The sequence below is a fragment of the Tamandua tetradactyla genome, chromosome X, assembly GCF_023851605.1.
Source record: "Tamandua tetradactyla isolate mTamTet1 chromosome X, mTamTet1.pri, whole genome shotgun sequence".
In the NCBI taxonomy this organism is placed as follows: Eukaryota; Metazoa; Chordata; class Mammalia; order Pilosa; family Myrmecophagidae; genus Tamandua; species Tamandua tetradactyla.
Genome location: NC_135353.1, coordinates 114621584 through 114648529, shown reverse-complemented (window position 1 = coordinate 114648529; position 26946 = coordinate 114621584). Strand labels below are relative to the sequence as shown.

The window sequence follows — 26946 nt, the reverse complement described above, 5'->3', positions numbered from 1 at the left end:
ATCCCACTGCACAGTATTTGGCAAGTGAACTTAAAGAAAAAAAACCATGAATTGTACTCCAATAAATGTGTTTTGTTTTGTTTAAAAAAAAAAGAAGAAGAAGACAAATCCAATAATGATAGGCTAAATCACTCTGGTCTTCATTTCTTAATACTGAAAAAGGAAACTTTAACAATCATTGGAGTCTCTTATTTGGACTACCTACCTAACAGTGCAGCAAATATGGGAAAATTCATCCGCTTTAGGCCCAGCTGCTTGGCCACCTCCTGCATCAGGAACTGGTTGGTAGTGAGGTTCTTCCCATTCCAGCTCAGCTTCAGAGCATGGGAACTGTAGTAAGAGGGAATATTGTAGAGTGCATACTCCGAATCATGGGCAAGAAGGCCATGGAAGCCATTTTCCCTGAAAAAAGCTACCACTTCCAAATGGTGGTCCTCAAGGCTCTGAAAAACCTAGGAGGGAATAAGAGAAGAACATGTCATGTGACAGAAGCTGACCAGTCTTTGGTTAAGTCAGGAAGGTTAATAGTTCATTGAAATTTAAGAATATAATCTTAAAGTTATATATATATAACTTCCACTAACAGAATACTCATGGTAAAAATAAAAAGCTTCTCCTAGCCTTGAGCTTGATTTACAGTTATCACTATAAGTGTTTATTCAAATGCCCAGTCCTTTTTTATTCCATTCATGAAATTGTGGCCAAAGACTGAGAGAGGTTGACTGTCCGCGAAGTTACATAGTGAGTGAATGGTAGATAGGACTTTCCATTGTGCCATGCTTCTTCCTGGTGAGCACTATTTTTTATGTAATAGAGGCAGAATGTTAAGTACCATTCCTGTGTATGACTCTATCACTGCACTTAAAGCATACTGAACTTATCTTTATCCAGGCAGTGTTCGAAGTTCATCTCATTAATAATGTTAATGCTTGCAATAACATTATTAGGCATTATTATCTCTGTTTTTGGAGATGAGGGAATAATGTGGCTCAGAAAAGTTAGAGAACTTGACCAAAGTCACACAGATAAAAAGTAAAGCTATAGATGTGGCCTCCCTCTCTCTAAGACCAACTCTGTAAGTGAAATCATTGCCCTCCCCTCTACGTGGGACATGACATCCAGGGGTGAAAGTCTTCCTGGCAACGTGGGAGATGACTCCAGGGATGAGCCTGGCCCTGGCACCATGGGATCAACAATGCCTTCCTGAACAAAAGGGGGAAAAGAATGATAACAAATAAGGAATCAGTTGAGACAGTTCAAATAGAGTCAAGAGGCTGCTCTGGAGGCCACTCTTACACAGCTTCAGCTAGACATTGCTACTTATCATGGTTTGCCAAACCCAACCAAAACCATTCCTGCCAGCCCTAAAGAACACCTATGACATTATCTGAGATTCTACAAAGGTTCCATGCACTATGAATACTTTCCAGAAACCTACAACTTCAAGATGGGTCCCTGGACCAGAAGAGTCCTGAAACCCAGAGGGACAAGCCTCTCCAGAACATCAAGTAGTTCTATCCCCCATCCCATATTATCAACAGCCCCTTCCAACATGAAAAAGTTAGGATGCGTAGAGCCCAAACACCCCTAAAGGTTGAGAGAAAGATCAAAGGAGAAGGTGGAGTTATAAGAGAGAAGATAAGATTTAACAAATGAATATGATTGCTCATTCATTATAGTGATATTTCTTTTAGTCTCCAGTGTCCTGGAGCAACTACAAGTAAAAACCTAAAATTGTGGAACTGTAACTGTATGAAACTGTGAAATTTGAGTGTGCTTTGAAATTTATTGCTTTTTTGTATATAAATTTTTTTCAAATAAAAAAGTAGAGCTTGACAAAAAGCACATGAAAAGATGTTTTAACATCACTAGTATTAGAGAAATGCCAGTCAAAACTACAATGAGATACCACTTCAAACCCAACAGCTATAATAAAAAAGAGAGACAATAACAAGTGTTGACAAGGATGTGGAGAAACTGGAACATACAGTGCTAGAGGGACTGTAAAATGATGCAGTAGCTTTGGAAAACTGTCTGGCTGGTTAAACACAGAGTTACTATATGATCCAGCAATTCTACTGTTTGGTATATACCCAAGAGAACTGAAAATCTATGTCCACATAAAAACTTGTACATGAATGTTTATACTGGCACTATTGAGGATAGCTGAAAGGTGGAAACAATCCAGGTGTCCAAAGAGAGATTAATGGATAAAAAAATATGGTATATCCATATAATGGAATATCATTCATCCATAAAAATGAAGTACTGACACATGCTACAACACAAATGAACCTTGAAAACATAGGCTAAGTAAAAGAAGCCAGATAAAGAGTTTCCTTTTGCGGTGATGAAAATGTCTTGAAATTAGATGGTGGTAGTAGTTGCACATATCTGTGAATACAGTAAAAAAAAAAAAAAACCGCTGAATTGTACATTTTAAAATGATGAATTTTATGGTATGTGAATTATACTTCAGTTTTTAAAATGTGGAGCTAGGATTCAAACTCAGTTCAGCCCACAAAGCCCATGCTCCCTAACACCTCCTTTTAAAAGTTTTGGATTATAGAAAATTTTAAACATACATATGTAAACAGAACAGCAAATCCAAATATGGTTCGCATGCTCCATTTGGTTGATATGTCACCTACATCTCTTTTAATCTATAACAGTTCCCGGTCCCTTTATTTAAATGCTATTCATTTGTTGGGGGAAAAAAACTTGTCTTTAGAATTCAAAAGTAAGAAAGATCACACAGCAAATGGTGTTGGGATAACTGGATAGTCATTTCAGAAAAAAAAAGATGGATCCATACCTCACACTCTAATCAGGATAACCATAAAAATAATATAAGACACCATGGGGGGAATATTTTATAATCTCAGCATGAGAAAAACTTAAATATAAGAGAAAACCTAGTAACACTAAAGAAAATGATCAATCCTCTTGATAGTGTAAAATCAAAAATTTCTGCTTGAGAAAAGCCAACATAAGCAAACTTAAAAGACAAACAACAAACTGGAAAAAAAAAATTTACAACTTATCACAAAGGGCTAATTTCCCTAGGAGAAAGAAAAAAGTCTAACAACCTAAAAGGATATTTCACAAAATTAGGAAAGACAGATGGATCTTAAATATATGAAAGGAAATGCAAACTTATTCACGATAAGAAAAGTGCAAATTAAAATAATGTTGGAACATGATATTTCATGTACGAGATTAGCAAATAATGTATTGATGATGGATACAGGCATTCTCAAATATTGCTGGTAGGGGTATAAATGGTACAATCTCTAGGGAGAGCAATTTGGCAAGATCTTTTAAAGTTACAAAAGCACACACTGTTTGATCCAAAACTTGTACTTCTAGGAATTTGATTCAAAACGTAAAGCATTTGGAAAAACAATGCAACTGCTTACATATAAGCAACTACATTGCAAGCATACAAGGTAATTCACTGTAGCATTATTTGTAATAGCTGATGACTAGAAAAAACTAATTGCCCATCAGTAAGGGACTAGCAAAATAAATTATAACATGTATGCAATGGAGTAGTATGAAACTATAAAAAAGTTCTACATACTCATGGGAAAATTAAGATATATTAAATGCTAAAAGCAAGGTACAGAACATTATAGTACGCTACCATTTGTGTTTTTAAAAAGGTATTTTGTATGAATTATATACTTAGCTATATATATTAAACGTATAGCTATATGTATTTGCTTTTATATACATAGTATCTCTGGAAGGATGCACAACAAACTGATAAAACTGGTTGCCTCTGGAGAAAAGGATCTAGTGGCTGGGGACAGTAGCAAAAAGGAAAGTTTTTTTTTTTTTTACCACCTATCCTTTTGTATTTAGGTGGTAAATTGTACCATGAGTTGCAATAATTGTTCAAAAGATATTTTAACAAAGGTTCCACACTACTGTAAAATATTAAAAATAGGGAAAAACTATTGGGGGTGGCGGTATATGGGAACTCTGCACTTTCTGCATGATTTTTCAGTAAACCTGTAACTTCTCTAATAAAAATAAAGGATAAAGTGTGGCTGAATAAAAGCAGAAGATACTTAAAGTGAAAAATTAAAAAAAATACAGGGCATATTCAGTAAAAAATAATAGTCCTTTTACTTTCATTCCCTGGAGGTGTTCTAGTTTGCTAGCTGCCGGAATGCAACACACCAGAGATGGATTGGCTTTTAATAAAAGGGGATTTATTTTGTTGGTTCTTCAGAGAAAAGGCAGCTAACTTTCCACTGAGGTTCTTTCTTACGTGGAAGGCACAAGATGGTCTCTGCTGGTCTTCTCTCTAGGCCCCTGGGTTCCAACAACTTTCCCCGGGGTGACTTCTTTCTGCATCTCCAAAGGCCTGAGCTGAGCTGCTAGTGCTGAGATGAGGAATGTGAGCTGCTTAGCAGTGCTACATTGCAATTTCCCATTTAAGCACCAGCCAATTAAGTCAAACGTCACTCATTGCAGCAGACGCGCCTCCTAGCTGACTGCAGATGTAATTGGCAACAGATGAGGTTCACGCACCATTGGCTTATGTCCGCAGCAACAAGACTAGGTATGCTCACCTGGCCAAGTTGACAACTGAATCTAACTAACACAGGAGGTAATTGATGTTTTAAAAAATTTCTGTGCAGGTGGAAGAACATAAAAGTATCTTTATCCACTGAAGATTCTGCTCTTCTTAATTGTAGCTGGAAATGAGACATTAAGCTTGCCAGTGCTTCATCAGAAGAATCACCCATGATGATCCTTAAACTTATATTCCCAGGCCCTCCTCTGGAGAGTCTGATTCAGTAGGTTTATTTTTAAGGCCAGGTGATTCTCATGCTGAGACAGGCTTAAGAGACACTGGTCTGTAGTCAGATTATATAGCATGGCAATTTATTCCTGACAAAACACAATGGGTGTGACTGATGGCAATTAAATCCTGACCAGGTCAAAGAGAAAAGCCTCAGAACGGCTGAGCACCCTGGCTCCATGTACACATTTATGATGACTGCTACCACCTGTAAGCAGAATGACTTCCAGTTCTTGGCCCTAACTGGTCATTTTAGATACTTTATTAACTTTGCAATTTTCTGAGCAGGTAAAATGATTTAGGGGAGACTAATAACATATCCAAACAACTAATCAGAAAGAAGCACATTTGTGCTTCCAAGAAATTGTGAGTTGAAATTCTGAGCAGCTGTCTATAGCTCTCAATTAATGGTTCACTGTTCAGTTGAACAAATATGAATTGAGGACTTACCATGTATCAGGATGCAGACAACATAGAACAAGACAGTGTGATAAGTTCTTAACAGACATAAGCACAGAGGGCTATGGGGTAGCAGAGAAAAGGCAACTAAGGTCAGTGGAGTAATACTTTCTAGAGGATGCCACACCTACTTATAAAACTCAGGGAAAAACAGCTAGCTCTCTGAGAAAAGTTTAATGTTTTGTTTCCAAGAAGTGGCTTTCAAACTGTGCTTCATGAAAACAGAATTTAGGTGGGTGGAGAATTGGACCAAATAACCAGAGGGGACTAGCGCCCCTATTTTCTCTTCAACCTGGAGTCACATGCCCCATTTTATCTTTTTCATATTTTGGCTCTTTCAGAAATATCTTATTTCAAGAATGTTTGCCATTAAAAATAACTAGAACATAAGCTTCAAGAGGGCTTGGGATTTTATTTTTGTCTGTTTTGTTCACTGCTCTATCTTCGGTACATAGAACAGTTACACAGAGTAGGCAACCAATGAGCATTTCAACATCCAACCAGTATTTACCATATATTACCAATCTATTCCAGGCACTGATAAAAGCGTTGGGATAAAGAAGTGAACAAAAGACAAAAATCCCTGCCTTCATGGAGCTGACATTCTGGTGATTAATATTTTAAGATAGACACTGGGCTAAGCTATTTAAGACATATCTCATTTATCCTTTTAACCTTGTGAAATGGGTATTACATCAATAATGCCTCTCCCCAATCCTTTGGGTTTTTTTTACAGGGGACAAAACTGAAGCTCAGAATATTTAGATAATGCCTCAAATCACACAGCTAGTAAGTAATGTGGCAGAACCTGAATTTGAACCCAGTTAGGTATGACTGCAAAACAATGCTCTTTCCACAAAATATGTTCCTTCTCAAATAAGGGCAACTGGAAAACTGGACATACACTAACTTCATATCAATTCATAAAGTAAAACAATAAGCAAAGGACCATAACGAAAAGTAGATTGTGAGCCTATTCATGGCAGTGACTATACAGGACCCTGGCTGAAGCATAGAAAGAGCTTTATAAATGTTTGTCATTTAAAGTAACCTCAAACCAGAGGCAGCACTGCATTCTGATGTCTGTAATACTTGACTTCCTCCACCTTGTTCCAAATTCTTTTTCTTGGGACTCTCACTCCCATCTATCATGTTAAACACACCAAACTGGTATCTGACTCAGGGCTCTATGGCCCACTTTCTCCACCTGTTTTCAATCCCAAAGTAAAAAGAAATCAGAGGTGACAAGGAAGTATCAGAATCACCTTAAAGGAAATTTTGAGGGGGAGTGGATTATATATATATATCTGTTTTAGCAATAGAGATATTAATGAGTTATAATTCAACTGTAAGGCTGATATGACTCAAAGTCTAGTAACTGGAAAATTACAGACTGAATCTATTATTGATGCAAATATACATCACTATACCCTGTGGAGTTTAACAAACAATCACTAAGAGACTAAATTGATAATCACAAGGCTAAAGAATAATGTACAATTAAAAAGTAAGAATAATAGCAATTGAAACAATATCCATTCAAGGCAACATTGATAAAATGGCCTTCCCCACCAACTGTAGATTCAATGATTTACATGGTAGAGCCTTTGCAGTGAAATATGGCAGTCAACCTGGAGATAGTGGAATACTGATCCAGTGCTCAGTAAATGCTCATAAGGGGCTAATTTATAAACACCCAAATTTTTTTTAACTTTTTTAATTGTATAGCATAACATATATACAAAGCAAAGAAATAAAAAAGCAATAGATTTCAAAGCACTCTTCAAAGAGTGGTTACAGGACAGATACCAGAGTCTGTCATGGGCTACCATACAATCCTCTCATATTTTTCCTTCTAGCTGCTCCAGAATGTAGGAGGCTAGAGGGCTTAAATACTTTTTTATCATTACAATTGACTTTTTTCCTTCCTTTATTGTGAACAATAACATATACACAAAAAAGCTATAAATTTCAAAGCACAGCATCACAATTAGTTATAGAACATATCTCAGACTTTGACATGGGTTACAAATTCACAATTTTAGGATTTTACTTCTAGGTGCTCTAAAATACTGGAGATTAAAAGACATATCAATTTAATGATTCAGCATTCATATTCATTTGTTAAATCGTATCTTCTGTGTATAATTCAACCATCACCTTTGATCTTTCCGACCCTCTCTTTAGGGATGATAAACACCCAATTTTAATACTCTTAATTATTCTGAGGCTACTAGGTGGGTGAAACTTGCCTGTCACAGGTAAGAACCAGAGGGAAGACTTCGATTTTTAATTTATTGTGGCTCATCAGTTGACTGAAGATTATACTTTGAGAATAAATTTTTATAATCAATGTATAAAACAGGAGCATTGGCATCCAATGTCTCTATGTTCAAATTCAAGTTCCAGAACTACTATAGTTGTGGAACAAGTCTGTAAAGTGGAGATTTTGCTTATTCCTACCCTATTGTAAGATTTCGAAATTACTTATTTAAGACAGCTTGGCATATTGCTCTGAAAAAGTGCTTCAAAAAAATCATGTTCTGTTCTGCAGAGATTAATGAAGCCTATGAGCATACTACTGTCTTGGAGGTCTTGAGAAATCATTCGAGATAAGTAAATACCAGAATGTGCAATTGTTCTGCCCAAAGCAAATCTTTGGGATTGAAAAGTTAGAAGGCCTGATGAAAGGTATCCTTGGGAAGAGGACAAGAGTTCAAGGGAGCTTCTAGGTTACTTCAGAAAAGAAGACAGGAACTGCTGAGACAATGATGGCAAGAAGTTTATAAGTCTTTGAACCAGGGGCTGCAAATGCTTAGAGGGACAGGGCAGCTAACATGAATGAATGAGAGGGGCTTGAGTTATGAAAAATCAACTGCCAGAAATCTAATAATTTTTTGTCTTTTTTACTAAACTTCGGGTGTTAACAATATACATATGTAAGATATTGAAGTTTCCATTTTAAATTAAAAATTAAAAACGTAAGTTAAAAAATAGAAAATTTTCATCCTTACAACATATTTTTTAAAGCTTATTACTCTTTTGACTTGGACTTAGAGGTCTGATACCTTTATTATGTACCAACATGTCAATGCCACGTCTTTTATTTTTGTATTGCAATGTGTGGTACAGAATTTAGCCTTGAATCTTTTAGCTGAGAGTGATTAATTTTACCCTATTTTGCAATAGAAAGGAGCTGCTTGGAAATGTCTACATTTCTTTTGTGGTTTTTTGTTTGTTTTGTTTTGTTTTTGGCATGGGCAGGCTCCGGGAATTGAACACGGGTCTCTGGCATGGCAGGCGAGAACTATGCCACCGAGCCACCATTGCCCACCCTGGAAACGACTACATTTCTAACAGGCATTTTATGCAGTGGTTTTATATTTAGGGTACATACGTGCAAGATATTTGTAGAATTCTGGTATTTCGATGACATCATGCTTCGTTTTCAGTACCATGGCACAGTAATTCCATATCTCCATTGTAGCTTGTTTCACATCATGACCACTGAGAAAAACTCTCTGAACAATATTAGTTCACTTGCATAAAATTTAATGTCAGAGAATCTTTTCTGGAATTTGACCAACTCCACACAATTTTGGAAATGTAATTCAGGACATCACTTTCATTTCTTGAAAATAATTTTGGCAAAAGAAAGTTTATTAGTTTATGTCTTGCAAAATGAGTTTGTCAAGGATGTAATTGTGCTAGGAATGTGCAAATTTAACATATATATGTGAAGATACTTCTGAACAGCTCTGCTTTTATTCACAATATCTGGATGAGTTATAATGTCAACCAAACAGGTCAAATATTATTCAGTCTTTGTCGGTGAACCAAAGTAGGAATGCCCTTTGGATGTCAAACAAGTCAAATCTTTTTTTTTTAGTACCTCCAGTACCATACCTCAACTAAGTCAATCAACCGTCACAGAATAGAGCAGATGTGCAAAACATGCATCTAATAGCTTCAAGCAAAGTATTCAGCTGTGGTTCGAGCAAACCACAATGTTAATTACTAGTTTCTAACATGATTCATTTTGATCTTTTTTAGCACAAAGTGAATCCTGAGAAGTGATACAATGAACAGCTTTAAATCCTAATAAAATGTTTCTGCTTCAAATGGAAATTTTCTAAGTCTAATAGTAATGCCACCCACTGCAGAAGCACTATCATATTTACTCATTTTGATCACTCTATATTAAAATGTTCAAGACTTTTCTCAACACATAAAAGTCAGGTATTTCCTGATGTACCTTTCACAAGATCCAAGTCTAAAAGAGATTATATCAAAATTCCTTACACATGAATAATATCTAGGTTCAGGGGTTCTCCAACTTTAGCATCTATCAGAATCAACTGGAGGGCTTGTTAAAACTGACTGATGAGCCCCCCCACCTCCACCCTAGAGCTTCCGATTCAGTAGGTCTGGGGTAGTGCCTGAGGATTTGCAATGTCTTCAAGTTTTCAGGTAGTGCCAATACTGCTGATCTGACAGTTTGAGAACCTCTCGCCAAGTGTATAGTTAAGTGTATAGCTATGTGGGTGGAGTTTCTAACGGTTCTAACCAGCTCCAATTTAAAACTTCACACTAACTTCTTGACCCAGTTTGCCTCTTCTGAGACCTGAATGACATTCCCCAAATTGAGAAGCTGTCTATTGAATTCCAAAAAAGGAATTTTATGAAAATGAAATTTTATGAAAATGAATAATGGTCCAGCCATCAATCTTTAACACCTGAACAACAGTTTTTCCTACCTGTGCAAATCCTTGTTTGACATAATTTCTGCTGAACGCAACAGACGCTCTTTTATAAAACTATCTTTAATAGGTTTTCAAGGTCTGGCAATTTTTTCATTTAATACATAATTGCATTTCATGAGTGTCACTCTATAAGTATTAAAAAATTCTTTTAGTTTCAACACTCATCATTTTTTATAGTGCTCACACATTTTACAATGGTGACTTAAATTGTAGTCTTTCAACAGACACATTTTATTTAAATATATAGGAATGCTCATCCCTTCCATACGAAATGTGACCTTCTTGCATAACCTCTTTTTTGTACATTTCATAGATGGGGATATAAGAAATATTTCCTGTTTATCAAAGCTACTATTTTAAAAAGTACAAGCACAGCAATCAAAGGTGTATTATCTATTTCTGTATAACAAATTACCCCCAAACTTCGTGGCTTAAAACAACATTTATTATCTCATAGTTTTTATGGGTATGGATAAGCTGTATCCTCTGGCTCAGGGAGTCTTGCAAGGCTGCAATTAAATTGTCAGCTGGGGCTGCAGTCATCTCAAGGTTTGACTGAGAAAGGATCCGCTTTCAAGCTCATTCACATGGCTGTTGGCAGGATTCGGTTTCTTGTGAGTGGTTATACAGAGGGCCTCAGTTCCTCACTGGCAGTTGGTCATAAGCTGCCTTGAGTTCCTTTTCACGTGGCCCTCACCATAGTGCAGCTCACAACATTGAGCTTAGTTTATACGAGCAAGCAAGCAAGATGAGAGAGAGTGTAAATAAGAGGGAAGTAATAGTTTTTCATAAAATCTTGGAAGTAATATCCCATTGCTTTTGTCATATTCTATTCATTAGAAGCAAGTCACTAGATCCAGCCCACACACAAGGAAAGCTGGTAGAATTACACAACTGTGTGAATAACAGGAGTCAGGGATCATTAGGAGCAACTGTAGAAGATGTGTGTCATGAATGGCCAGTGGCGCTTGGACCAAGTGCCCAAGACAGGGAGATACCATGGGTGGTAGAGCTTCCATAAATGAAGGCCATGTGGTTCATCTAAAGGTGGCAACTAATACTGCCAGAGGATCTGAAGTTTCAAGAGTAGTTTAAAAGTCAGGCTCTTTCACAACAATTTACAATGTTTCAAATGTTGGCAATAAATTCAAGGTTGTTAAAAAGAAACCTGTGGGCCAAACGAATGTGCACATGGGCCATATGGGGTCTATGGACTGCTAGTTTGCCATCCCTGCCATAACCTTTGTAATTTCCTATATGGTGTAATGAAAGAACAAGGGCTTTTGTATCTGGCATGCAAATTCTGATGCTACCTCTTAATATTGGCTATGTCCCTGGGCCTACAACAAAAGTCAGAGAAGTGATCCTTGAAACTGATACTGTATTTCCTTATTTGTCTCCCCTACTGGAATATGAGCTTCTGGAGGGGAAGAGAACCACATTTTGTACCACGGATCTCCACACTGCTTATCTCACTTTTCTACTTCATTTTTCTCAACAGCATTTACTACACCACCGAATGTACTATGTATTTTGTCCATCTTATTTACTATCTGTCCTTCCCATCAGAATATAAGCTTCATAAAGTCAGAAATCTGTTCTGTTCACTGTTTGAATCTTGAACTGTGCCTGGCACACACGAGCAACTCAATAAATATTTGATGAATGAATGAATTCCACTGTTCACAGCATTTAGCACAGGGTCTAACAAAGAGAAGATGCTCAAAGAATGTTAATTGAACTGAAAAGCATTTATTGTCCTGAAAAGAAAAATGTGGTAAAGTAAAGCTAGAAAATGGTAGTTAGATCATGAAGGACCCTGCATGCCATGCCATCCTTAAAACATAAGAGTGAAGTTATCAATGTCCAACCTACTTGACGCACAAAATATTTTGATCAGAGTAGTAGTAGCTAATATTTATATGACATTTACCATGTGTCATATAAAGCCATATGTTTTAAGTACTTTTATTTAATAAGTTTAAATTATTTAATGTTCACAATCAAGTGTGTAATATAGTTATTATTACTATCCTCATTTTTAAGATGAAAAAACTGAGGCACGGAGAGGGTAAGTAACTTAACTAAGGTTACACAACTAGAAGTTAGAAGAACAGGGATTTAAATCCAGGCGGTCTGGCTCCAGTGGCTCTTAGCCTTTATGCTAAACAATTAAGTACAAGTGTTCTGAAAAAAGTTACTCAAATGCAACTGTACTGGGCTGAAGTGTCCTCTGAAAATTCATATCCACCTGCAGCTTCAGAACATGACCTTATTAGGAAATAGCAGCTTTGCAGATGCAATTAGTTAAGATGAGGTCATATTGGATTAAGGTGGTCCTAAATCCACCAACTGGTATCCATGTGAAGACATATGGAGACACAGAGGGAAAAGGCAGGTGGCCATGTGAAGACGGAGGCAAAGATCAGAGTGATGCAGCCACAAACCAAAGAACCTCTGGAGCCACCAAAAGCTGGAAGCAGCAAGGAAGTATTTTCAGAGCCTTTGGAGGGTACATGGCCTGCCTACACCTTAATTTTGGACTGCTAACCCACAGAACTGTGAATGAGTATGTTTTTGTGGTTTGAAGCCACCAATTTTGTGTTAATTTGTTACAACAGCCTTAAGAAACTAATAAACTATAAAACTAATAATAAATTATAAAAACTAATAAAAAATTCTACTGCATTATTTTGTGATATATAGAAGATAAGTTTAGTTTCAAATCTTAGACCAACCACATTCTTTCTAGCATGCAATCTTGGGCTAGTGACTATACTGAACCTGTTTTATTTTAGCTGTAAAATAAAGTGGAGATTAATTAACCACCCATCCTCAGGGGTGGTTGTGAGGATTAAGTGAGATAATGAATATATGTAAGGTATCCAGCCCATTACTACCACCAAAGAGTAACTGTATTCCATAAATGCATTGCTAAGCTGCTACAAAACTCACTTCTACATAACAGGAGTTTGGTAATGCAATTTGCAATATTTGTTGATTTACATGGAATTAACGTATCACATTGGTTCTAAGATATTCTTTATGAGATCGTTAAAATCTTCTACAGTCAGTCAACCAATCAATCAGCCCCCTTTTCTCTCACCCTCTATTTCAACAACTAATAATGTGTATAATGTACCAGGTCCTAGGGCAAAACCCTGTCCTCCTAGAACTCAATTAAAAAAGAATTATAATGTGATATGACAATACTATGAGAAAGCTAAGAACAGGCACTCTAGTAGCACAAGGGAAGCGGTAATTTACCTTAGTTGGAAGAGGTCAGTTAGAAAATAGTTCAAAGTGATAATTTTTGAGCAGGTGCAGGTAAGCATTTGCTAAGCAAAAGTGAGTGTTCTCCCTACCCCATATCAGTGACGGATCCTTCCAACATCAAAAATTTAGAACTGCCATAGCCCAAACAACCCCAATCAGAGGTATGGAAAGATCAAAGGTGATGGTGAATTATACATAGAAGGTAGGACTTAACAAATGAATATGAATGCTGAATCATTAAATTGATATCTCTTTTAGTCTACACTATTTTAGAGCACCTAGAAGTAAAAACCTAAAATTGTGAAATTGTAACCCATGTCAAAGTCTGAAATATGTTGTACAACTAACTGTGGTGCTGTGCTCTGAAATTTATAGCTTTTTTGTATATATGTTATTATTCACAATAAAGGAAGAAAAAAAGTCAATTGTGATGATAAAAAAGTATTTAAGCCCTCTAGCCTCCTATGTCCTGAAGCAGCTAAAAGGAAAAATCTGAGAGGATCGTATGGTAGCCCATGACAAACTCTGGGATGTATCCTGTGACCACTCTTTGAAGAGTGCTTTGAAAACTATTGCTTTTTTTATTTCTTTGCTTTGCATTTATTATATGTTACACTATACAATAAAAAAAGTTTAATAAAAGTGAGGGTAACGTAAGAAAAGCACTCTGTGAAAGGACATGATGCATCTAGGAAACTAAATATTGTTCAGAATGTTTGGAACAGGGATGGGCAGAGGTGAACACCAGGGAAAGCTGGGCAGACTGTGAAAAGCACTGTCTGCCATGCTGAGGAGTTTAGACTTGGGTCAGTAGATCTTTGGGCACACAACAGAATCAGCTTTGGTTTTCATAATGGTACTTCTGGTAGCAGTGTGGCAAATGGACTATAATCCAGAGAGTGTTATGAGAATGGAACAAATTGAGGCTGTTTTCATGGTTCAGATAAGAAATGATGAAGGGATGAATTAAGGCCATGGGGATGAGAACAGATAGAAGTGGCTAGAGTCAGGAGACATTTTTTTTTTAAGATGGGCAGGCACCAGGAATTGAAACCGGGTCTCTGGCCTGGCAGGTGAGAGCTCTGCCACTAAGCCACCATTGTACCGTTCTCACTGTCACACTGCCCTCAGGAGACATTTTTAAGATATACTTGACAGGATTTAGTGAGCAGCTAGATGTGGGAAGTGAAAAGAAAGTAAAGAATCCAGAGTCCAGGTTTTGGTTTGAAATGGATGAAATATACCATTCATTGGTGGAACAAGTTTGAGGGAAAGATAATGAATTTTATCTTGAATATTTTGTAGTTTTAGTGACTTATAAGACATTGAGGAATAGAGTCCTGAAAAGATCTGTGTAAAAGCACAGGAGAGAGGTTGGGTGTAAAGATAGAACTGAATCATCAGAATAGAATTAATACTTAAGTCAGAAGGGATTAGATTGCTCAGGAAATGAATGGAGAATATAAATATGACAAGGACAGAAGCCTTGAGGGTACAAACATTTAAGGGAACAGGCAGAGAACGAGGAATAATGTAAGAAGAAACAGCCAGATATTTGTAATGAGAATCAGATGTAAGTAGGATCATGGAATCCAAGGAAGGGAATTCAAAGAAAGGATGGTTCAATGGTGTCATTTAGCTCAAAGAGAACTAAAAAGGTTAAGAATGGAAATGGATGTGGCAGCTTCTGGGTGGTAACAGCAGATGCAAACTGGCAAGAGGAATGGGAATTAACACTATCCTTTTCAAGAATAATAATGAAAAAGGAAGAAAGGGGATAAGGGTAATAGCTTGAAGGGTTTACAAAGGGAAGGGGAAGTTTTAGTTCTTAAAGAGTACTTATATATGCTGTAAGTGAAAGACACTAGAGAGGGAGAGATAAAAATGTAGTAAAAAAAGGGACTGCTTCTTTTGAATTCCTATAACATCACTGCAACGATTCTCTCACTTGGTACTTAGCTTACACATTTCCCTTGTGCTGGCAATATTACAAATTTGGCAATGCTGGCACAAACCAAGCACTCAATAAATCTACTTTTTATTGTTTTTCTTCATGTATCTATGTATAATAACTGGCAATAAGAGTGCAGAATCTTCCTTAAGAACATATCACAAAACAGTGAGGTAGGATTATGGAGACTCTGAGCAATACAGCCTTAGAACAAAGCTTCTTATCCACCACTTTCTAGTTCCCAGACCAAAGAAAAATCATTTCACCTCTTTGTGCCTCAGTTATTTCAACTTTTAAATGGGGATAATACCGTGCATCTTGCAAGCCTGTGAGGATTAAATATTTTAAAGGCAGCTTATATACAACTAAGACATAGTAATTACTATTATAATTATTTTTCCTACCACTGCAATATCTAGAAGTAGTCAATGACTTCAGAATGTGTCTAATTGCAGATAAGTAAACAACTAGGAGACATTTCATTCATTGCTATATTGTACTCTAGAGAACTAAAGCACAAAATTATATCAGCTGTTGGTTAGGCTTCTTAAACTTTGGTCACTTGTGAACCATCAGCATGATTTCTGCCATACCCAAATTAATTTGCCATACTACAAATTAATGGATTATTATTAAATTAACTCACTGTTCTTTAATTGGCCCCATTTCAAATATTATAGCCATAAAATGACAGTTGTGATGTACTAATTATCTTTTTTTCTAATATACATAAACCATTAAGATAAATTATTCACCCCCTTAATCACCCCACATCATCTCCTGAACCACAGTCTCGAACTGCTATAGGTTGTTCTACTTCTGAGACCCTTACAGAAAGATCAGACTAGAAATTTGTGAATTTATTTAGTTTTTCTGCTTTTGATCATTACCATTTACAATGGTGTGTAGAGCATATAAATGAAACCAACCAAATGACAAAGCCCACCCCGACAATATACATTGAGTTTTTTCATGGAAGGCCTAAACTGTCTTAAGGCTAAACAGACAACCCAGCAATTTACCTATTATTTAATTCCTCCACCTCTATTTTTCTCAACTTATCACAATGAAAATGAAACTAGGAATATCTATATTAGGGCTGCTACCTCAAAAATTGCATTCTGTGGCTTAACCTGAAGAACTAAGCAAGGAGGGGAGAACTGGATTTTGTTCTGAAACACTACCATTCAAAGAAAAGGTCTGCATACAGATTATCCAGTGCTCCAATCCAGGAAGCTCTCTATCACTCCAACAAAGTCACTGACCAGAACCAGAACTTTATTCACTGACAACTTCTAAAACACTTTATATATGCAATTTTGGAGCCTGTCTTAAATCCACTATGGTAAGAGGAAATACTTCATTTTTAAAGTTACTCCTACAATCCATTTGCTTAGGGCCACTGACCGATTTATTCAGAAAAAAAATGTATCCTGCACCCAAAATATACATTATAAAGACATTACAGAAAACATGAAAAGATCCAAGGATGTGTTTATAATCTAGCACGGGGGAAAAGATTTATATATTTCTCAACCAGAGGTACTAAGAGCCGAGGAGGAATGCTGGGATTTTATACCCAACATTTTATTATGAAAAATTTGGCAAAATTGAAATATGTGAATACCTGGATACCTGCCACTGAGATTCTACCTTTATCATACTTGCGTCTTCACATACCCATCCATCTAGACAATCTACCTTTTTTTTTTTTTTGATGAACTGCTGGAATTTTAAAACGAGACTTTGTGTGATGAAGGATGACAAGAATTTTAGTAGACCCATATATCTATATTAGGGTTGCTTGCTCAAAAATTTTTGGTAAATGGAGTGCAATGAACAGAGAGTTCTTTGGAAACTACAAGCCCAAACTTAGTGTCCAACCCTCTAGCAACTTCTACAGTCTCCTGCCAATGTCCAATTTACTCAGCTATTTCATGATTGAATTTATTATTAAAAACAGCTATAATCTATCCAGCATAGGCACTAATTTGATGCTGGGCACAGGGATCTAGCAATGATTGGAGTCTAGCCACAAGCTCTATGACCACTACAAGCTTCCCTGTGCAGGTCTTGCAATTTCTCAACTGAGATTTCTTTCCTCCTTATTGCTGCAATTTAAACTATTTCTTTGGTTTGTGATTCTCACAATTCCCAGTCCTGTCTTCTAACTGGGGGCACATCCCTAAGAATCTCGGTTGAGGAATTGGTTTGAGAAGGTTTCATCTTACCCAACCCTGACCTAATTTTTTCTTCTTCCTGTCCACGTCCTTTCCTCTTCAAGTCTATTCCCTACACCTAGGAATTTGAAATCTAAGCATATGGGAAAGCAACAGAGCAACCACAGTGGTCTCCAGAACTGGAAATACTGCCAATCTGTTCCCCAGGCCCCATATGCAGTGAGACAACTACATGCAGAGATTTGAATTTAACTGTCCAGGGGCCTTACATGTTTGATATTTTTGCTTCTGCTCACTGTTTTTTCCTTTCACTTAAAGCAATCTTCTAAAACCTGTGACCCATTCAAACCCAACCCATCCTTGAGGTCCAACTTCTTCAGGGAACTTATTCAGGGAAAAATCAACCATTTTCCCCTCATTCAACAGGTAGTGTACTTACTGTCTGTACCTTAAAGCATAATCACATACACATCTATACTATTAATAAATGTTTCATGTGTACATATTTGATTCTCCAAGGGCAGGAAATGTGTCTCACATGTCTTTCAAACCCTTTACTCTCACTTGTTGAACAGTGGTTGAATTAGCAGGTTTTTTGTTTGCTTAAGCTAAAGCAAGCAGGTAGATGCATTTTGAAAAAAAAAAAGGTTGAATGGACAGATGGGTAAAAAAGAAGCACTGGGTCAGGACGATGGGAAAAAAAGCTTGTAGAAGGTATTCAATTAACATTTGTTTAATTGATTTGCTGCGAGATTGGTAAAGGGGCATACAGAACAAAGATGCCAACTGGAACAATCTGGAAAAAGGCACTCCTGCTTGAGGCAGAAGACAGCAGGAGAAAGGTGGGGCTTTAAATGATTATCCGCTAAAACCTAGGAAGAGGGCAATTAGATAACTAAAGGGGAAGGAAGGGATTGGGATGGCATGGGTAGAGATGTGGTCATGTAGGTGAGTGAATCACTAGGGAGTGGTATGAAAGGGTGGGTAAATGGATAAAATGGTCAGGCGGTAGTAAGGCATAGGGCCGAGTGGGTAGATGGGAGGCAGGTAAGTGGGTGGGTGATTAGGTTTTTAGTTGGGAAGGAATAGGTGTGGGACGTAGTATTTAAGATCCGGCCCCTCCCTCACCTTGACCCGGAAGCGGATGAGTGCTAGCCTCACGCAGTGGCTCAGGCAGGCCGGTGGCAGGAACCAGGCCCGTGGTGGAGGGGTGCCCTTGTTGCCCACGTGTCCCACGATCAGTTGCGCTGTCTGCCGCTCGGCCTGACACCGACGGCCCCACTCGGCCAGCCGGTCCTTGCCCAGGCCCCCGGGGAACATGACCACCAGCTCCAGGCCGTCGCCACCAGGATAAGCACAAGCCTGGCACAGCGCTGACAAGTAGCCCAGCATGGCGTTCCATTGGCCGCCACACACCCAATCCGTCTGGTAGCCGCCATAGAGCCGCGGCAGCGCCGAACCCGCATCCACCAGCACCCGGGCTCCTGGCAGCGGAGGGGGCAGCGGCGGGTGCAACCCGGACTGTGCCTGGCCGTGGTGATGGAGGTGGTGAGCGGGATGATGGTGCCGAGCTGGCCCCGCGCCCCCGTAGTAGGTACCCAACGCAGCGGGCGGGAGCGGCAGTTGCAGAGGTACTGAGCCCCTGGCGGCGGCGTGTGGCGCCCCGGGCGCCAGGGCTGCTGTCAGTGGTAGCTGGCGGTGCTGCTGCTGTTGCTGCTGCCGCCGCCGCGAGACCGTACGCGCGAGTTTGAGGAGGTCCACTGGCACCACAGCCCCAGGACAGCGCTTCTCCAGGAACTCTTGGAAGCCCTGGACGCCCATGCTTCGTCGGTGGGCAGAAGAGACCGCGGCTCTCTTCTCGCCGAGCAGGCTGGGCGGCGATCTGGGCGCGAAGCAGGGAGCAGGCGCGTGCGCACACCGCGGGGGGCGAGGGGCGGGAAAAGGATTCCCGAGCGGAGGGAGGAGGAAGCGAGGCTATGAGGGCACGGAGGAAAACACAGATTGCTTTGGGGTGGGGAGGAGGGGTGATGCAGACCAGACTCAGGAGGGGCTGGGAGGAAAGTAGCGACGATGAGTTCTAGTCACTTCTCTTCCTCCTCCAGGCTGCTCTTCTTCACTGCTTTAAAGAGGGGGGGGGTAAAGGCTCTTCACCTCCAGGAGCCATGTTGCATCGTCTTCTCTATGGTACACGTTTTCTAGCTCTAGGAGGGAGAGCTGGGTGGAGGGGCATGACGGGAGTTGTAGGCTCCTCCTCAATGGCCTCGGGATGCAGTCGAGGAATGAAACTACCGCCCCTGTCAACCCTTGCGCTCACCGATCACGAGGGCGGGACGTGATGATTTGTGTTTAGTAGCTCTCATATTCCTTGTATCCACGGAGTTGTTTCAGGCAACTTTCCCACGAAAAGGAGTTTCGGGGAAAGCAGTGACGCATCATGGGAAATGAAGTGGCTTGACTGAGTTTAAAGTAAGCTAGAATTCCCCAGGAGAATTTTCCCCTTGGAAAAAATAATATGCCTAGCTTTTAATATAGAAGAAAGAACACATGTGAAACATAATGACAACCACTAACATTTCTATAGCAAACCAGTTACTTTTACCTACTGTAATTCTCTGAAGAGTTGTTGGACCCATTTTATGAATGGGAAAAATTTACATTATTTATTTGCTCAAGGCCATGCACAGCCAAAGTGAAATTGAATATCCTTTCCCATCAAGATCTCCTTTTATCAGGGAAATAAACACCAATACAAATTGAACTACAAGTTGTATTCTTCACTGAGTTACTGTAACTGATGCCCTGATGGCAATGGTGCCAGCTGAGCTCAATCCAGGTTCGTTAGTCTCGAAACTAAAAGAATTTGGAGAGGAGAGGGCCAGTAGGAATAAGTAGTAAAGTTCATTAAAGAGAAGGAGAGAGAGTACATGTTAAAGAGGTTAATGCTGACGTGCTCAAGGGACGGACACACACTAAGTGGAGTGGGCTAGCTTGTTTTATAGGGAAGTTTTGTTGGTAGCAGGTTTCCACAGTAATCTTTGAACAGCAGGTGTCTTCTTTGTGCAGGTTCCCATGGCACCAGGAGATAGATAGTAGAATTCATAGTTTGTACCTAAAATTTGTCTTTGGGCAAATGGTTAATGAGTCTACCTATCATTAACTTAGAATTTGTTTTTGGCTCAGAATTTTACAAGCTTTTATGGTTTGGGGAGGTTTCAATGCTTTGGGAGCTTTAGGGGAATTTTTGACCCAGGAAGTTTGCTGCTATCTGTTTAGTTTCTTTGGATCTAGGTAAGAAACAAGGGACTTGGAGTTGTCTGTTAACTCTTTCACAGCTGAATAGGAAACCAGGGATTTACTGTTGTCCTATTTTATCCTGCTTCAGTCTCCACCCCCTACCCCAGAGTTAAATCCCTTTAATCTTAAAGGGAGGTTGAGGGATGAATTTCTTATATTTTCAGAGTTGAGAGAGTACATGTAGGAATGTGCATAATTGTTGATGATATTGGAAGCTTTGGGGGAGATTGGAAAACACAAAAACATGTTATAGTCTATCCTGTCCCACCACTCTTACAATCTTTCTGCTACCTCTTCTGCGTAAGTCCATGAGCACAGGAATAGGAGGTTGCAGGTTTATAGCTTGCACTGTTGAGAAATGAGAATACAATAGCATTTGGGGAAAGCCAAGAATGCTCTGGCTTCCTTAGAGCTGCTCTATCCTTTGTTCATTTATTTTAACATATGATGATGTGCCAGTCACACTTGACTGTGGCCAGCCATCCTGGGGCCCAGGATGCCACATTTAGTAATTATCCAGATTGAGCCATCCCAAACAGATATCACAGATGGGAAGGTCCTTTTTAGATGTACTCTGACAATAGAGGTAACATACAGAGCAGAAAGAAAATAGTTATAGAGTATTAGAATTAAGTAGTTGAGTGCATTTCCTAATATAACTTATGTAGACAGCTTAATTGAACACCATAAGTACATGGAACCATGAGTAGGGCATGAGATTTTGTGGGTTTGTTCAGGGTGATTTGAACAGTGAATAAAAAAGAATTTGTAAAGTCCCCTTTGGGGAATGGTGAGAAAGGGGGAAATTCAACTTCCCCAAGTTGAATTCTTGATATTCTCACAAGCAGTGCGGACAACCAAAGCTATAGACTGAGCCCCCAATCTTGGGGTTTGTTCATATGAAACTTAACCCCACAAAGGATAGGTCAAGCCTACTTAAAATTAGGCCTAAGTGTCACCCCCAAGAGAACCTCTTCTGTTGCTCAGATGTGGCCTCTTTCTCCAGCCAACACAACAAGCAAACTCACCACCCTCCCCCTGTCTATGTGGGACTTGACTCCCAGGGGTGTGGCCCTTCCTGGCAACGTGGGACAGAAATCCTAGAATGAGCTGAGACTCAGCATCAAGGGATGGAGAAAACCTTCTAGACCAAAAGGGGGAAGAGTGAAATGAGACAAAGTGTCAGTGGCTGAGAGATTCCAAACAGAGTCATCCTGGAGGTTTTTCTTACGGATTAGGTAGATATCACCTTGTTAGTCAAGAAGTATTGGAGAGGCTGGAGGGAACTGCCTGAAAATGTAGAGCTGTGTTCCAATAGCCATGTTTCTTGAAGATGATTGTATAATGATATAGCTTTCACCATGTGACTGTGTGATTGTGAAAACCTTGTGTCTGATGCTCCTTTGATCTACCTTATCAACAGATGAGTAAAACATGGAATAAAAATAAATAATAGGGGGAACAAGTATTAAAATACATTTAGACTGAAATGCTAGTGATCAATGAAAGGGAGGGGTAAGGGGTAGGGTATATATAAATTGTTTTCTGTTTATTTCTTTTTCTGAATAGATGCAAATGTTCTAAGAAATGATCATGATGATGAATATGCAACTATATGATGATATTGTGAATTACTGATTATATATGTAGAATGGAATGATCAAAAGTTAAGAATGTTTGCATTTGTTGTTATATTTTTTAAAAAAATTAAAAAATTAATTTAAAAAAAGAATTAGGTAGTTGCCGCTTTGCAGGTCATGGGTGATTAACAGTTATTATTTAATTGTTCCAGTTAACTGAAGATGGTGGAAGACTATTCCATGGGAAGCTAGAATTACTTGAAGTTGGAATGTAGTTGCATAACCAACAGCCTGATTGTGGAGTGCCTTTATAGCTGCAACTTAATCAACTTAGATGAAGCAGGAAAGAGACATAGGGACTTAAACATAAATGTTTATTGGGTACCCAAATGGGAAGGTTTTTTCCTTTTATGAGTAAGGTTATTTGTGAAGTTTTTTCTATTGGCCTTGGTAAACATGTAAACACTTTAGTTAAAACAGAGGTTTAGTTTCTTTTTCTAACATAACTAGGGTTATGTTACTCAACAAGTAGAATATAATTTATATACTCACCTTGCTTTCTTTTGAAAGTCTCATTTTGTTGAAGATGATTTTTTGTTTTTTGCATGGGCAGGCACCAGGAATCAAACCTGGGTCTCCGGCAAGGCAGACAAGAACTCTGCCACTGAGCCACCGTTGCCTGCCCTGAAGATGAATTTTTGAGTTGTAGTTTACTGCAAACACTTTTAGAGAAGCATTAGAGTGAAACAAAGTAGTTGACAAGGAAATTTGATTATAACACTGGACATTTTTTATGCAACTTATAAAATATTAAATGAATTTAGCTATTTTTAGCACTTAATTTTTATAAGGTGAAAGAATAAATTTTTACCAAAAGAAAGAAAGAATAAAGAGGTATCCTTTAGGGTTTGACCCTGAGAAAGAAAACTGTTAAAGGTTGTCAGGTTTGAAACAATATTTGGTTCCTTATTTAATTAAAGTTAAGGACAAGACTTAGCTTTTTTTTTTTTTCAAAAAAAAGTGAAGTTTTTTTTTTTTTAAAGCAACTAAGGGTATACAAATATTAACGCAGGCACAAGAAGTTATTTTGACAAACTATTGACTTTTTGCTTTTTATACTGACTACTTAAGGGAAACTTTTTACTAAAGATTGAGTAATAATTTAAGAAAACTATCATTTTAAGAGAAAAACTGTGTTTTAGTTTTACATTAGTATATTATAGACCCATCAAAGTTTTCTTAACCTTGACCATAATTTCTCTTTTTGCAAACTCTCTACAACTGTCTATGTCCATTTAGGTTTTAACCTACATTTTCCTCATTCTGTAACAACCATTCATTTGATCGTAGAACAAAACTACACTCTTTTTCCTTTTAATAAAAAATTTAAAAAAACCCACATTCTTCATAGCCTTCATACTCAGTTACCAAAATAATTTTGGAAACTGTTTCCAAAAAAATACCTTACAACATGCAATTACCATCAAAATAAAACTTGTCAGAATATATTTTTATGCATTTTGAAATACTAACAATTTTTCTATTTGCCACTTCATTGCTGCCCTTTTATGCTTACTCTTTTTAATGTTTAATGGTTTAGGTTTACATCTCAGGGAGTGGCACTTAGAGTATGGCCTGGACTCTTTTAGATGACAAAGATCACTCCCCTGGGGTGAGGACAAGCCCAAGGTAAACAACCTTTTATAGGGCTATTTGAGCCTTAGAAGGTGAAACTTGGTAACCTCCTTTGGCTAGGAAATTAAGAGTGGTAATAGTGTCCTTGAAGGAGGCTTCCCTTGTAGAACTACATATTAATAAATCATCTACATAATGAAGGAGGGAGGTAGACCCTAAATGCAGGAGGGCTAGGTCCTATGCTAGTACCTTCACAAAAAGGCGAGGACTATCTTTGAACCCTTGGAGTAGGACTGTCCAAGTGAGCTGGGTTGGGACTGCTTCTCTGAGTCCTTGCCATTCAAAGGCAAATAAAAACTGAGAATTTAGGTACAGGTATGCAGAAGAAAGCATGTTTTAAATCAAGAACTGACTACCATAGGATGGAGCTCGGAATTTTCTTGAGAAGAGTGTAATGGTTAGGTGCCATAGGGTAGAGGGGAATGACAAATTGGTTCATGGCTCTAAGATCTTACACTAACTGGTAGGACCCATTGGCTTTTTAACAGGAAGAATAGGGGTGTTAGAGGAGGACCTACAAGGGATGAGAAGTCCTGCTTTTAGGAATTTTTAGACGAGAGGTTGAATACCTTTGATGTCCTCCTGCTTCAGGTTTTTCTGGGTTTTTTTTTTTTTTTTTTTTTTTTTTTTCTGGATAAAGGCAGATAGGTCCCTTCTGTACTGAATTACAATAGGAGGAACATGAATTGCTTTCCCAGGCAAGTCTATCTCCCAGACTTTAGGGTCCACATGGCTTTTTAACTCTGAGGGGAGGAACTCTAGAGTGCTTTCAGTCCCAGCTAACACCATACTTAATGCTACAATATTTTTAATGGGGCTTTCAGGATCCTGCTTTGCAGGCAGTCTATTGGATTTGAGCACCTAATGCCTTTAATATATCCCTTCGCAGAAGCTGGGTGGGATACTCTGGTATTAAAAACTGATAACTCAAAAGAATACCACCAGGGCAGGCCACGGTAGCTCAGCAGGTAGAGTTCTCGCTTGCCATGCCAGAGACCCGGGTTCAATTCCTGCTGCCTGCCCATGTAAAAAAAAAATACTACCAATTCAGCAGGGGAGAGGTGACATGAAGGCTGGAGCCCGCGACTTCCCATCTACTCGCACTATGGGACAAGTTTTAGAGGAGAGAGGACAATAGTGAGAGATTAACACAGAATATGTAGCTCCCGTATCAATAAAAAAATTAACAGTCTTACCCACCACGTCTAAAGACACTTGGGGCTCTTCGATTTCTATATCCTTCAGAGAGATCCAGGGAGCCATTGACCCCGGGCCTCTTCAGTCCTGGTTCGGGGTGGCCAACAGGGCTTTTGGAGAGGCTTCACTCCCCCTTGAGGGTTTGATACATTCTCGGGCCCAATGTCCTGCCTTCCTGTATCATGGACAAGACCCTGGAGGATTTGTCCATCCTTGGGGCCCCTTTGGTCTTTGGGGGACACACTCATCTCCAGTGTCCCAATTTTCCACATTGATGACAGATTCCCAGTGGCTTCTGCACCGAGTCGCCCTGAGGAGGCTGCTTATCATTCATTGCTAAAACTATGAGTCTTGCTTTATTCCGGTCTTTCTTTGCTCTCTCCTCCACTATAACCTTGTCTCAGTTATTAAAGACAGAAAAGGCAGTACTCTTAAAAACACTACAGATTTTTGAGTGTTGATCTTGTACCCTGCCACTTTGCTGTACTCGTTTATTAGCTGTAGTAGTTTTGCTGTGGATTTTTCAGGGTTTTCGACGTATAGTATCATATCATCTGCAAACAGTGAGAGTTTTACTTCTTCCTTTCCAATTTTGATGCCTTGTATTTCTTTTTCTTGTCTAATTGCTCTGGCTAGAACTTCCAACACAATGTTGAATGACAGTGGTGATAGTGGACATCCTTGTCTTGTTCCTGATCTTAGGGGGAAAGTTTTCAGTTTTTCCCCATTGAGGATGATATTAGCTGTGGGTTTTTCATATATTCCCTTTATCATTTTAAAGAAGTTCCATTCTATTCCTATCCTTTGAAGTGTTTTCACCAGGAAAGGACGTTGAATTTTGTCAAATGCCTTTTCTGCATCAATCGAGATGATCATGTGGTTTTTCTGCTTTGATTTGTTGATATGGTGTATTTCATTAATTGATTTTCTTATGTTGAACCATCCTTGCAGACCTGGGATGAATCCTACTTGGTCATGATGTATAATTCTTTTAATGTGTTGTTGGATACGATTTGCTAGAATTTTGTTGAGGATTTTTGCATCTATATTCATTACAGAGATTGGTCTGTAGTTTTCTTTTTTTGTAATATCTTTGTGTGGCTTTGGTATGAGGGTGATGTTGGCTTCGTAGAATGAATTAGGTAGCTTTCCCTCCTCTTCAATTTTTTTGAAGAGTTGGAGGAGAGTTGGTACTAATTCTTTCTGGAATGTTTGGTAGAATTCACATGTGAAGCCATCTGGTCCTGGACTTTGGCAGTACTCATAAGGTAATTCATAGTTGTTTGGTGTGCTGAGGACATCTTTTGCAGTCTTCTCCTTATGTCAGAAGCTGGCTGGCCTATGAAGTAGGTTTTTAACATGATATGTCCTTCCTCAGAGTCTGCATCTACATTAGGTTATTTTTTCATAGCCTCCACTAGTCTCCCCTGTCTGCATTTGGGACAGCTATGGCCCCTGCCCTGTATAGTGCTGGTTGTTCCCCAGTGCAGCTTGTCTGCATGCCCTTGGGCTTCTATCCAAATCCTTCATTTCTCCTCAGGAGTGCAATAGGAGGAGAGAGAGAATAACTCAGATATCTCCCCAGGTGAACTCATAGGTGAGGAAGAGATTTTTAAACCAGAAACTTGGAGGAGTCCTTAGACAATTTACTTACACTCTGCTTTTAAGTCAGTTGTAGAAAAAGGAATGTGGACCCTTATAGTTCCCATATCCCCATTGGCTCCTTCCTGGAGAG

The 26946-nt window shown here is 38.8% G+C and overlaps 1 protein-coding gene across 7 annotated transcripts in view; it reads right to left on the bottom strand.

Annotated features, from left to right (window-relative positions):
• FAM120C (family with sequence similarity 120 member C) overlaps positions 1-19803 on the bottom strand; it is a 142232-nt gene extending 122429 nt beyond the window's left edge. For 4 of the 7 annotated variants that reach the window (XM_077145923.1, XM_077145926.1, XM_077145928.1 and 1 more), the window contains exons 1-2: positions 18574-19803; positions 206-452 (exon numbers count right to left, since the gene is read on the bottom strand). In XM_077145923.1, coding sequence (XP_077002038.1) covers positions 206-452; positions 18574-19266 — 940 coding nt within the window. In that variant the 5' untranslated portion in view covers positions 19267-19803. Of the gene's footprint in view, positions 1-205; positions 453-8672; positions 9696-18573 lie in introns of those variants that run through there. The other 3 variants (XM_077145921.1, XM_077145922.1, XM_077145925.1) reach the window with 2 other exon arrangements.
• Positions 19804-26946: the final 7143 nt, after the last annotated feature.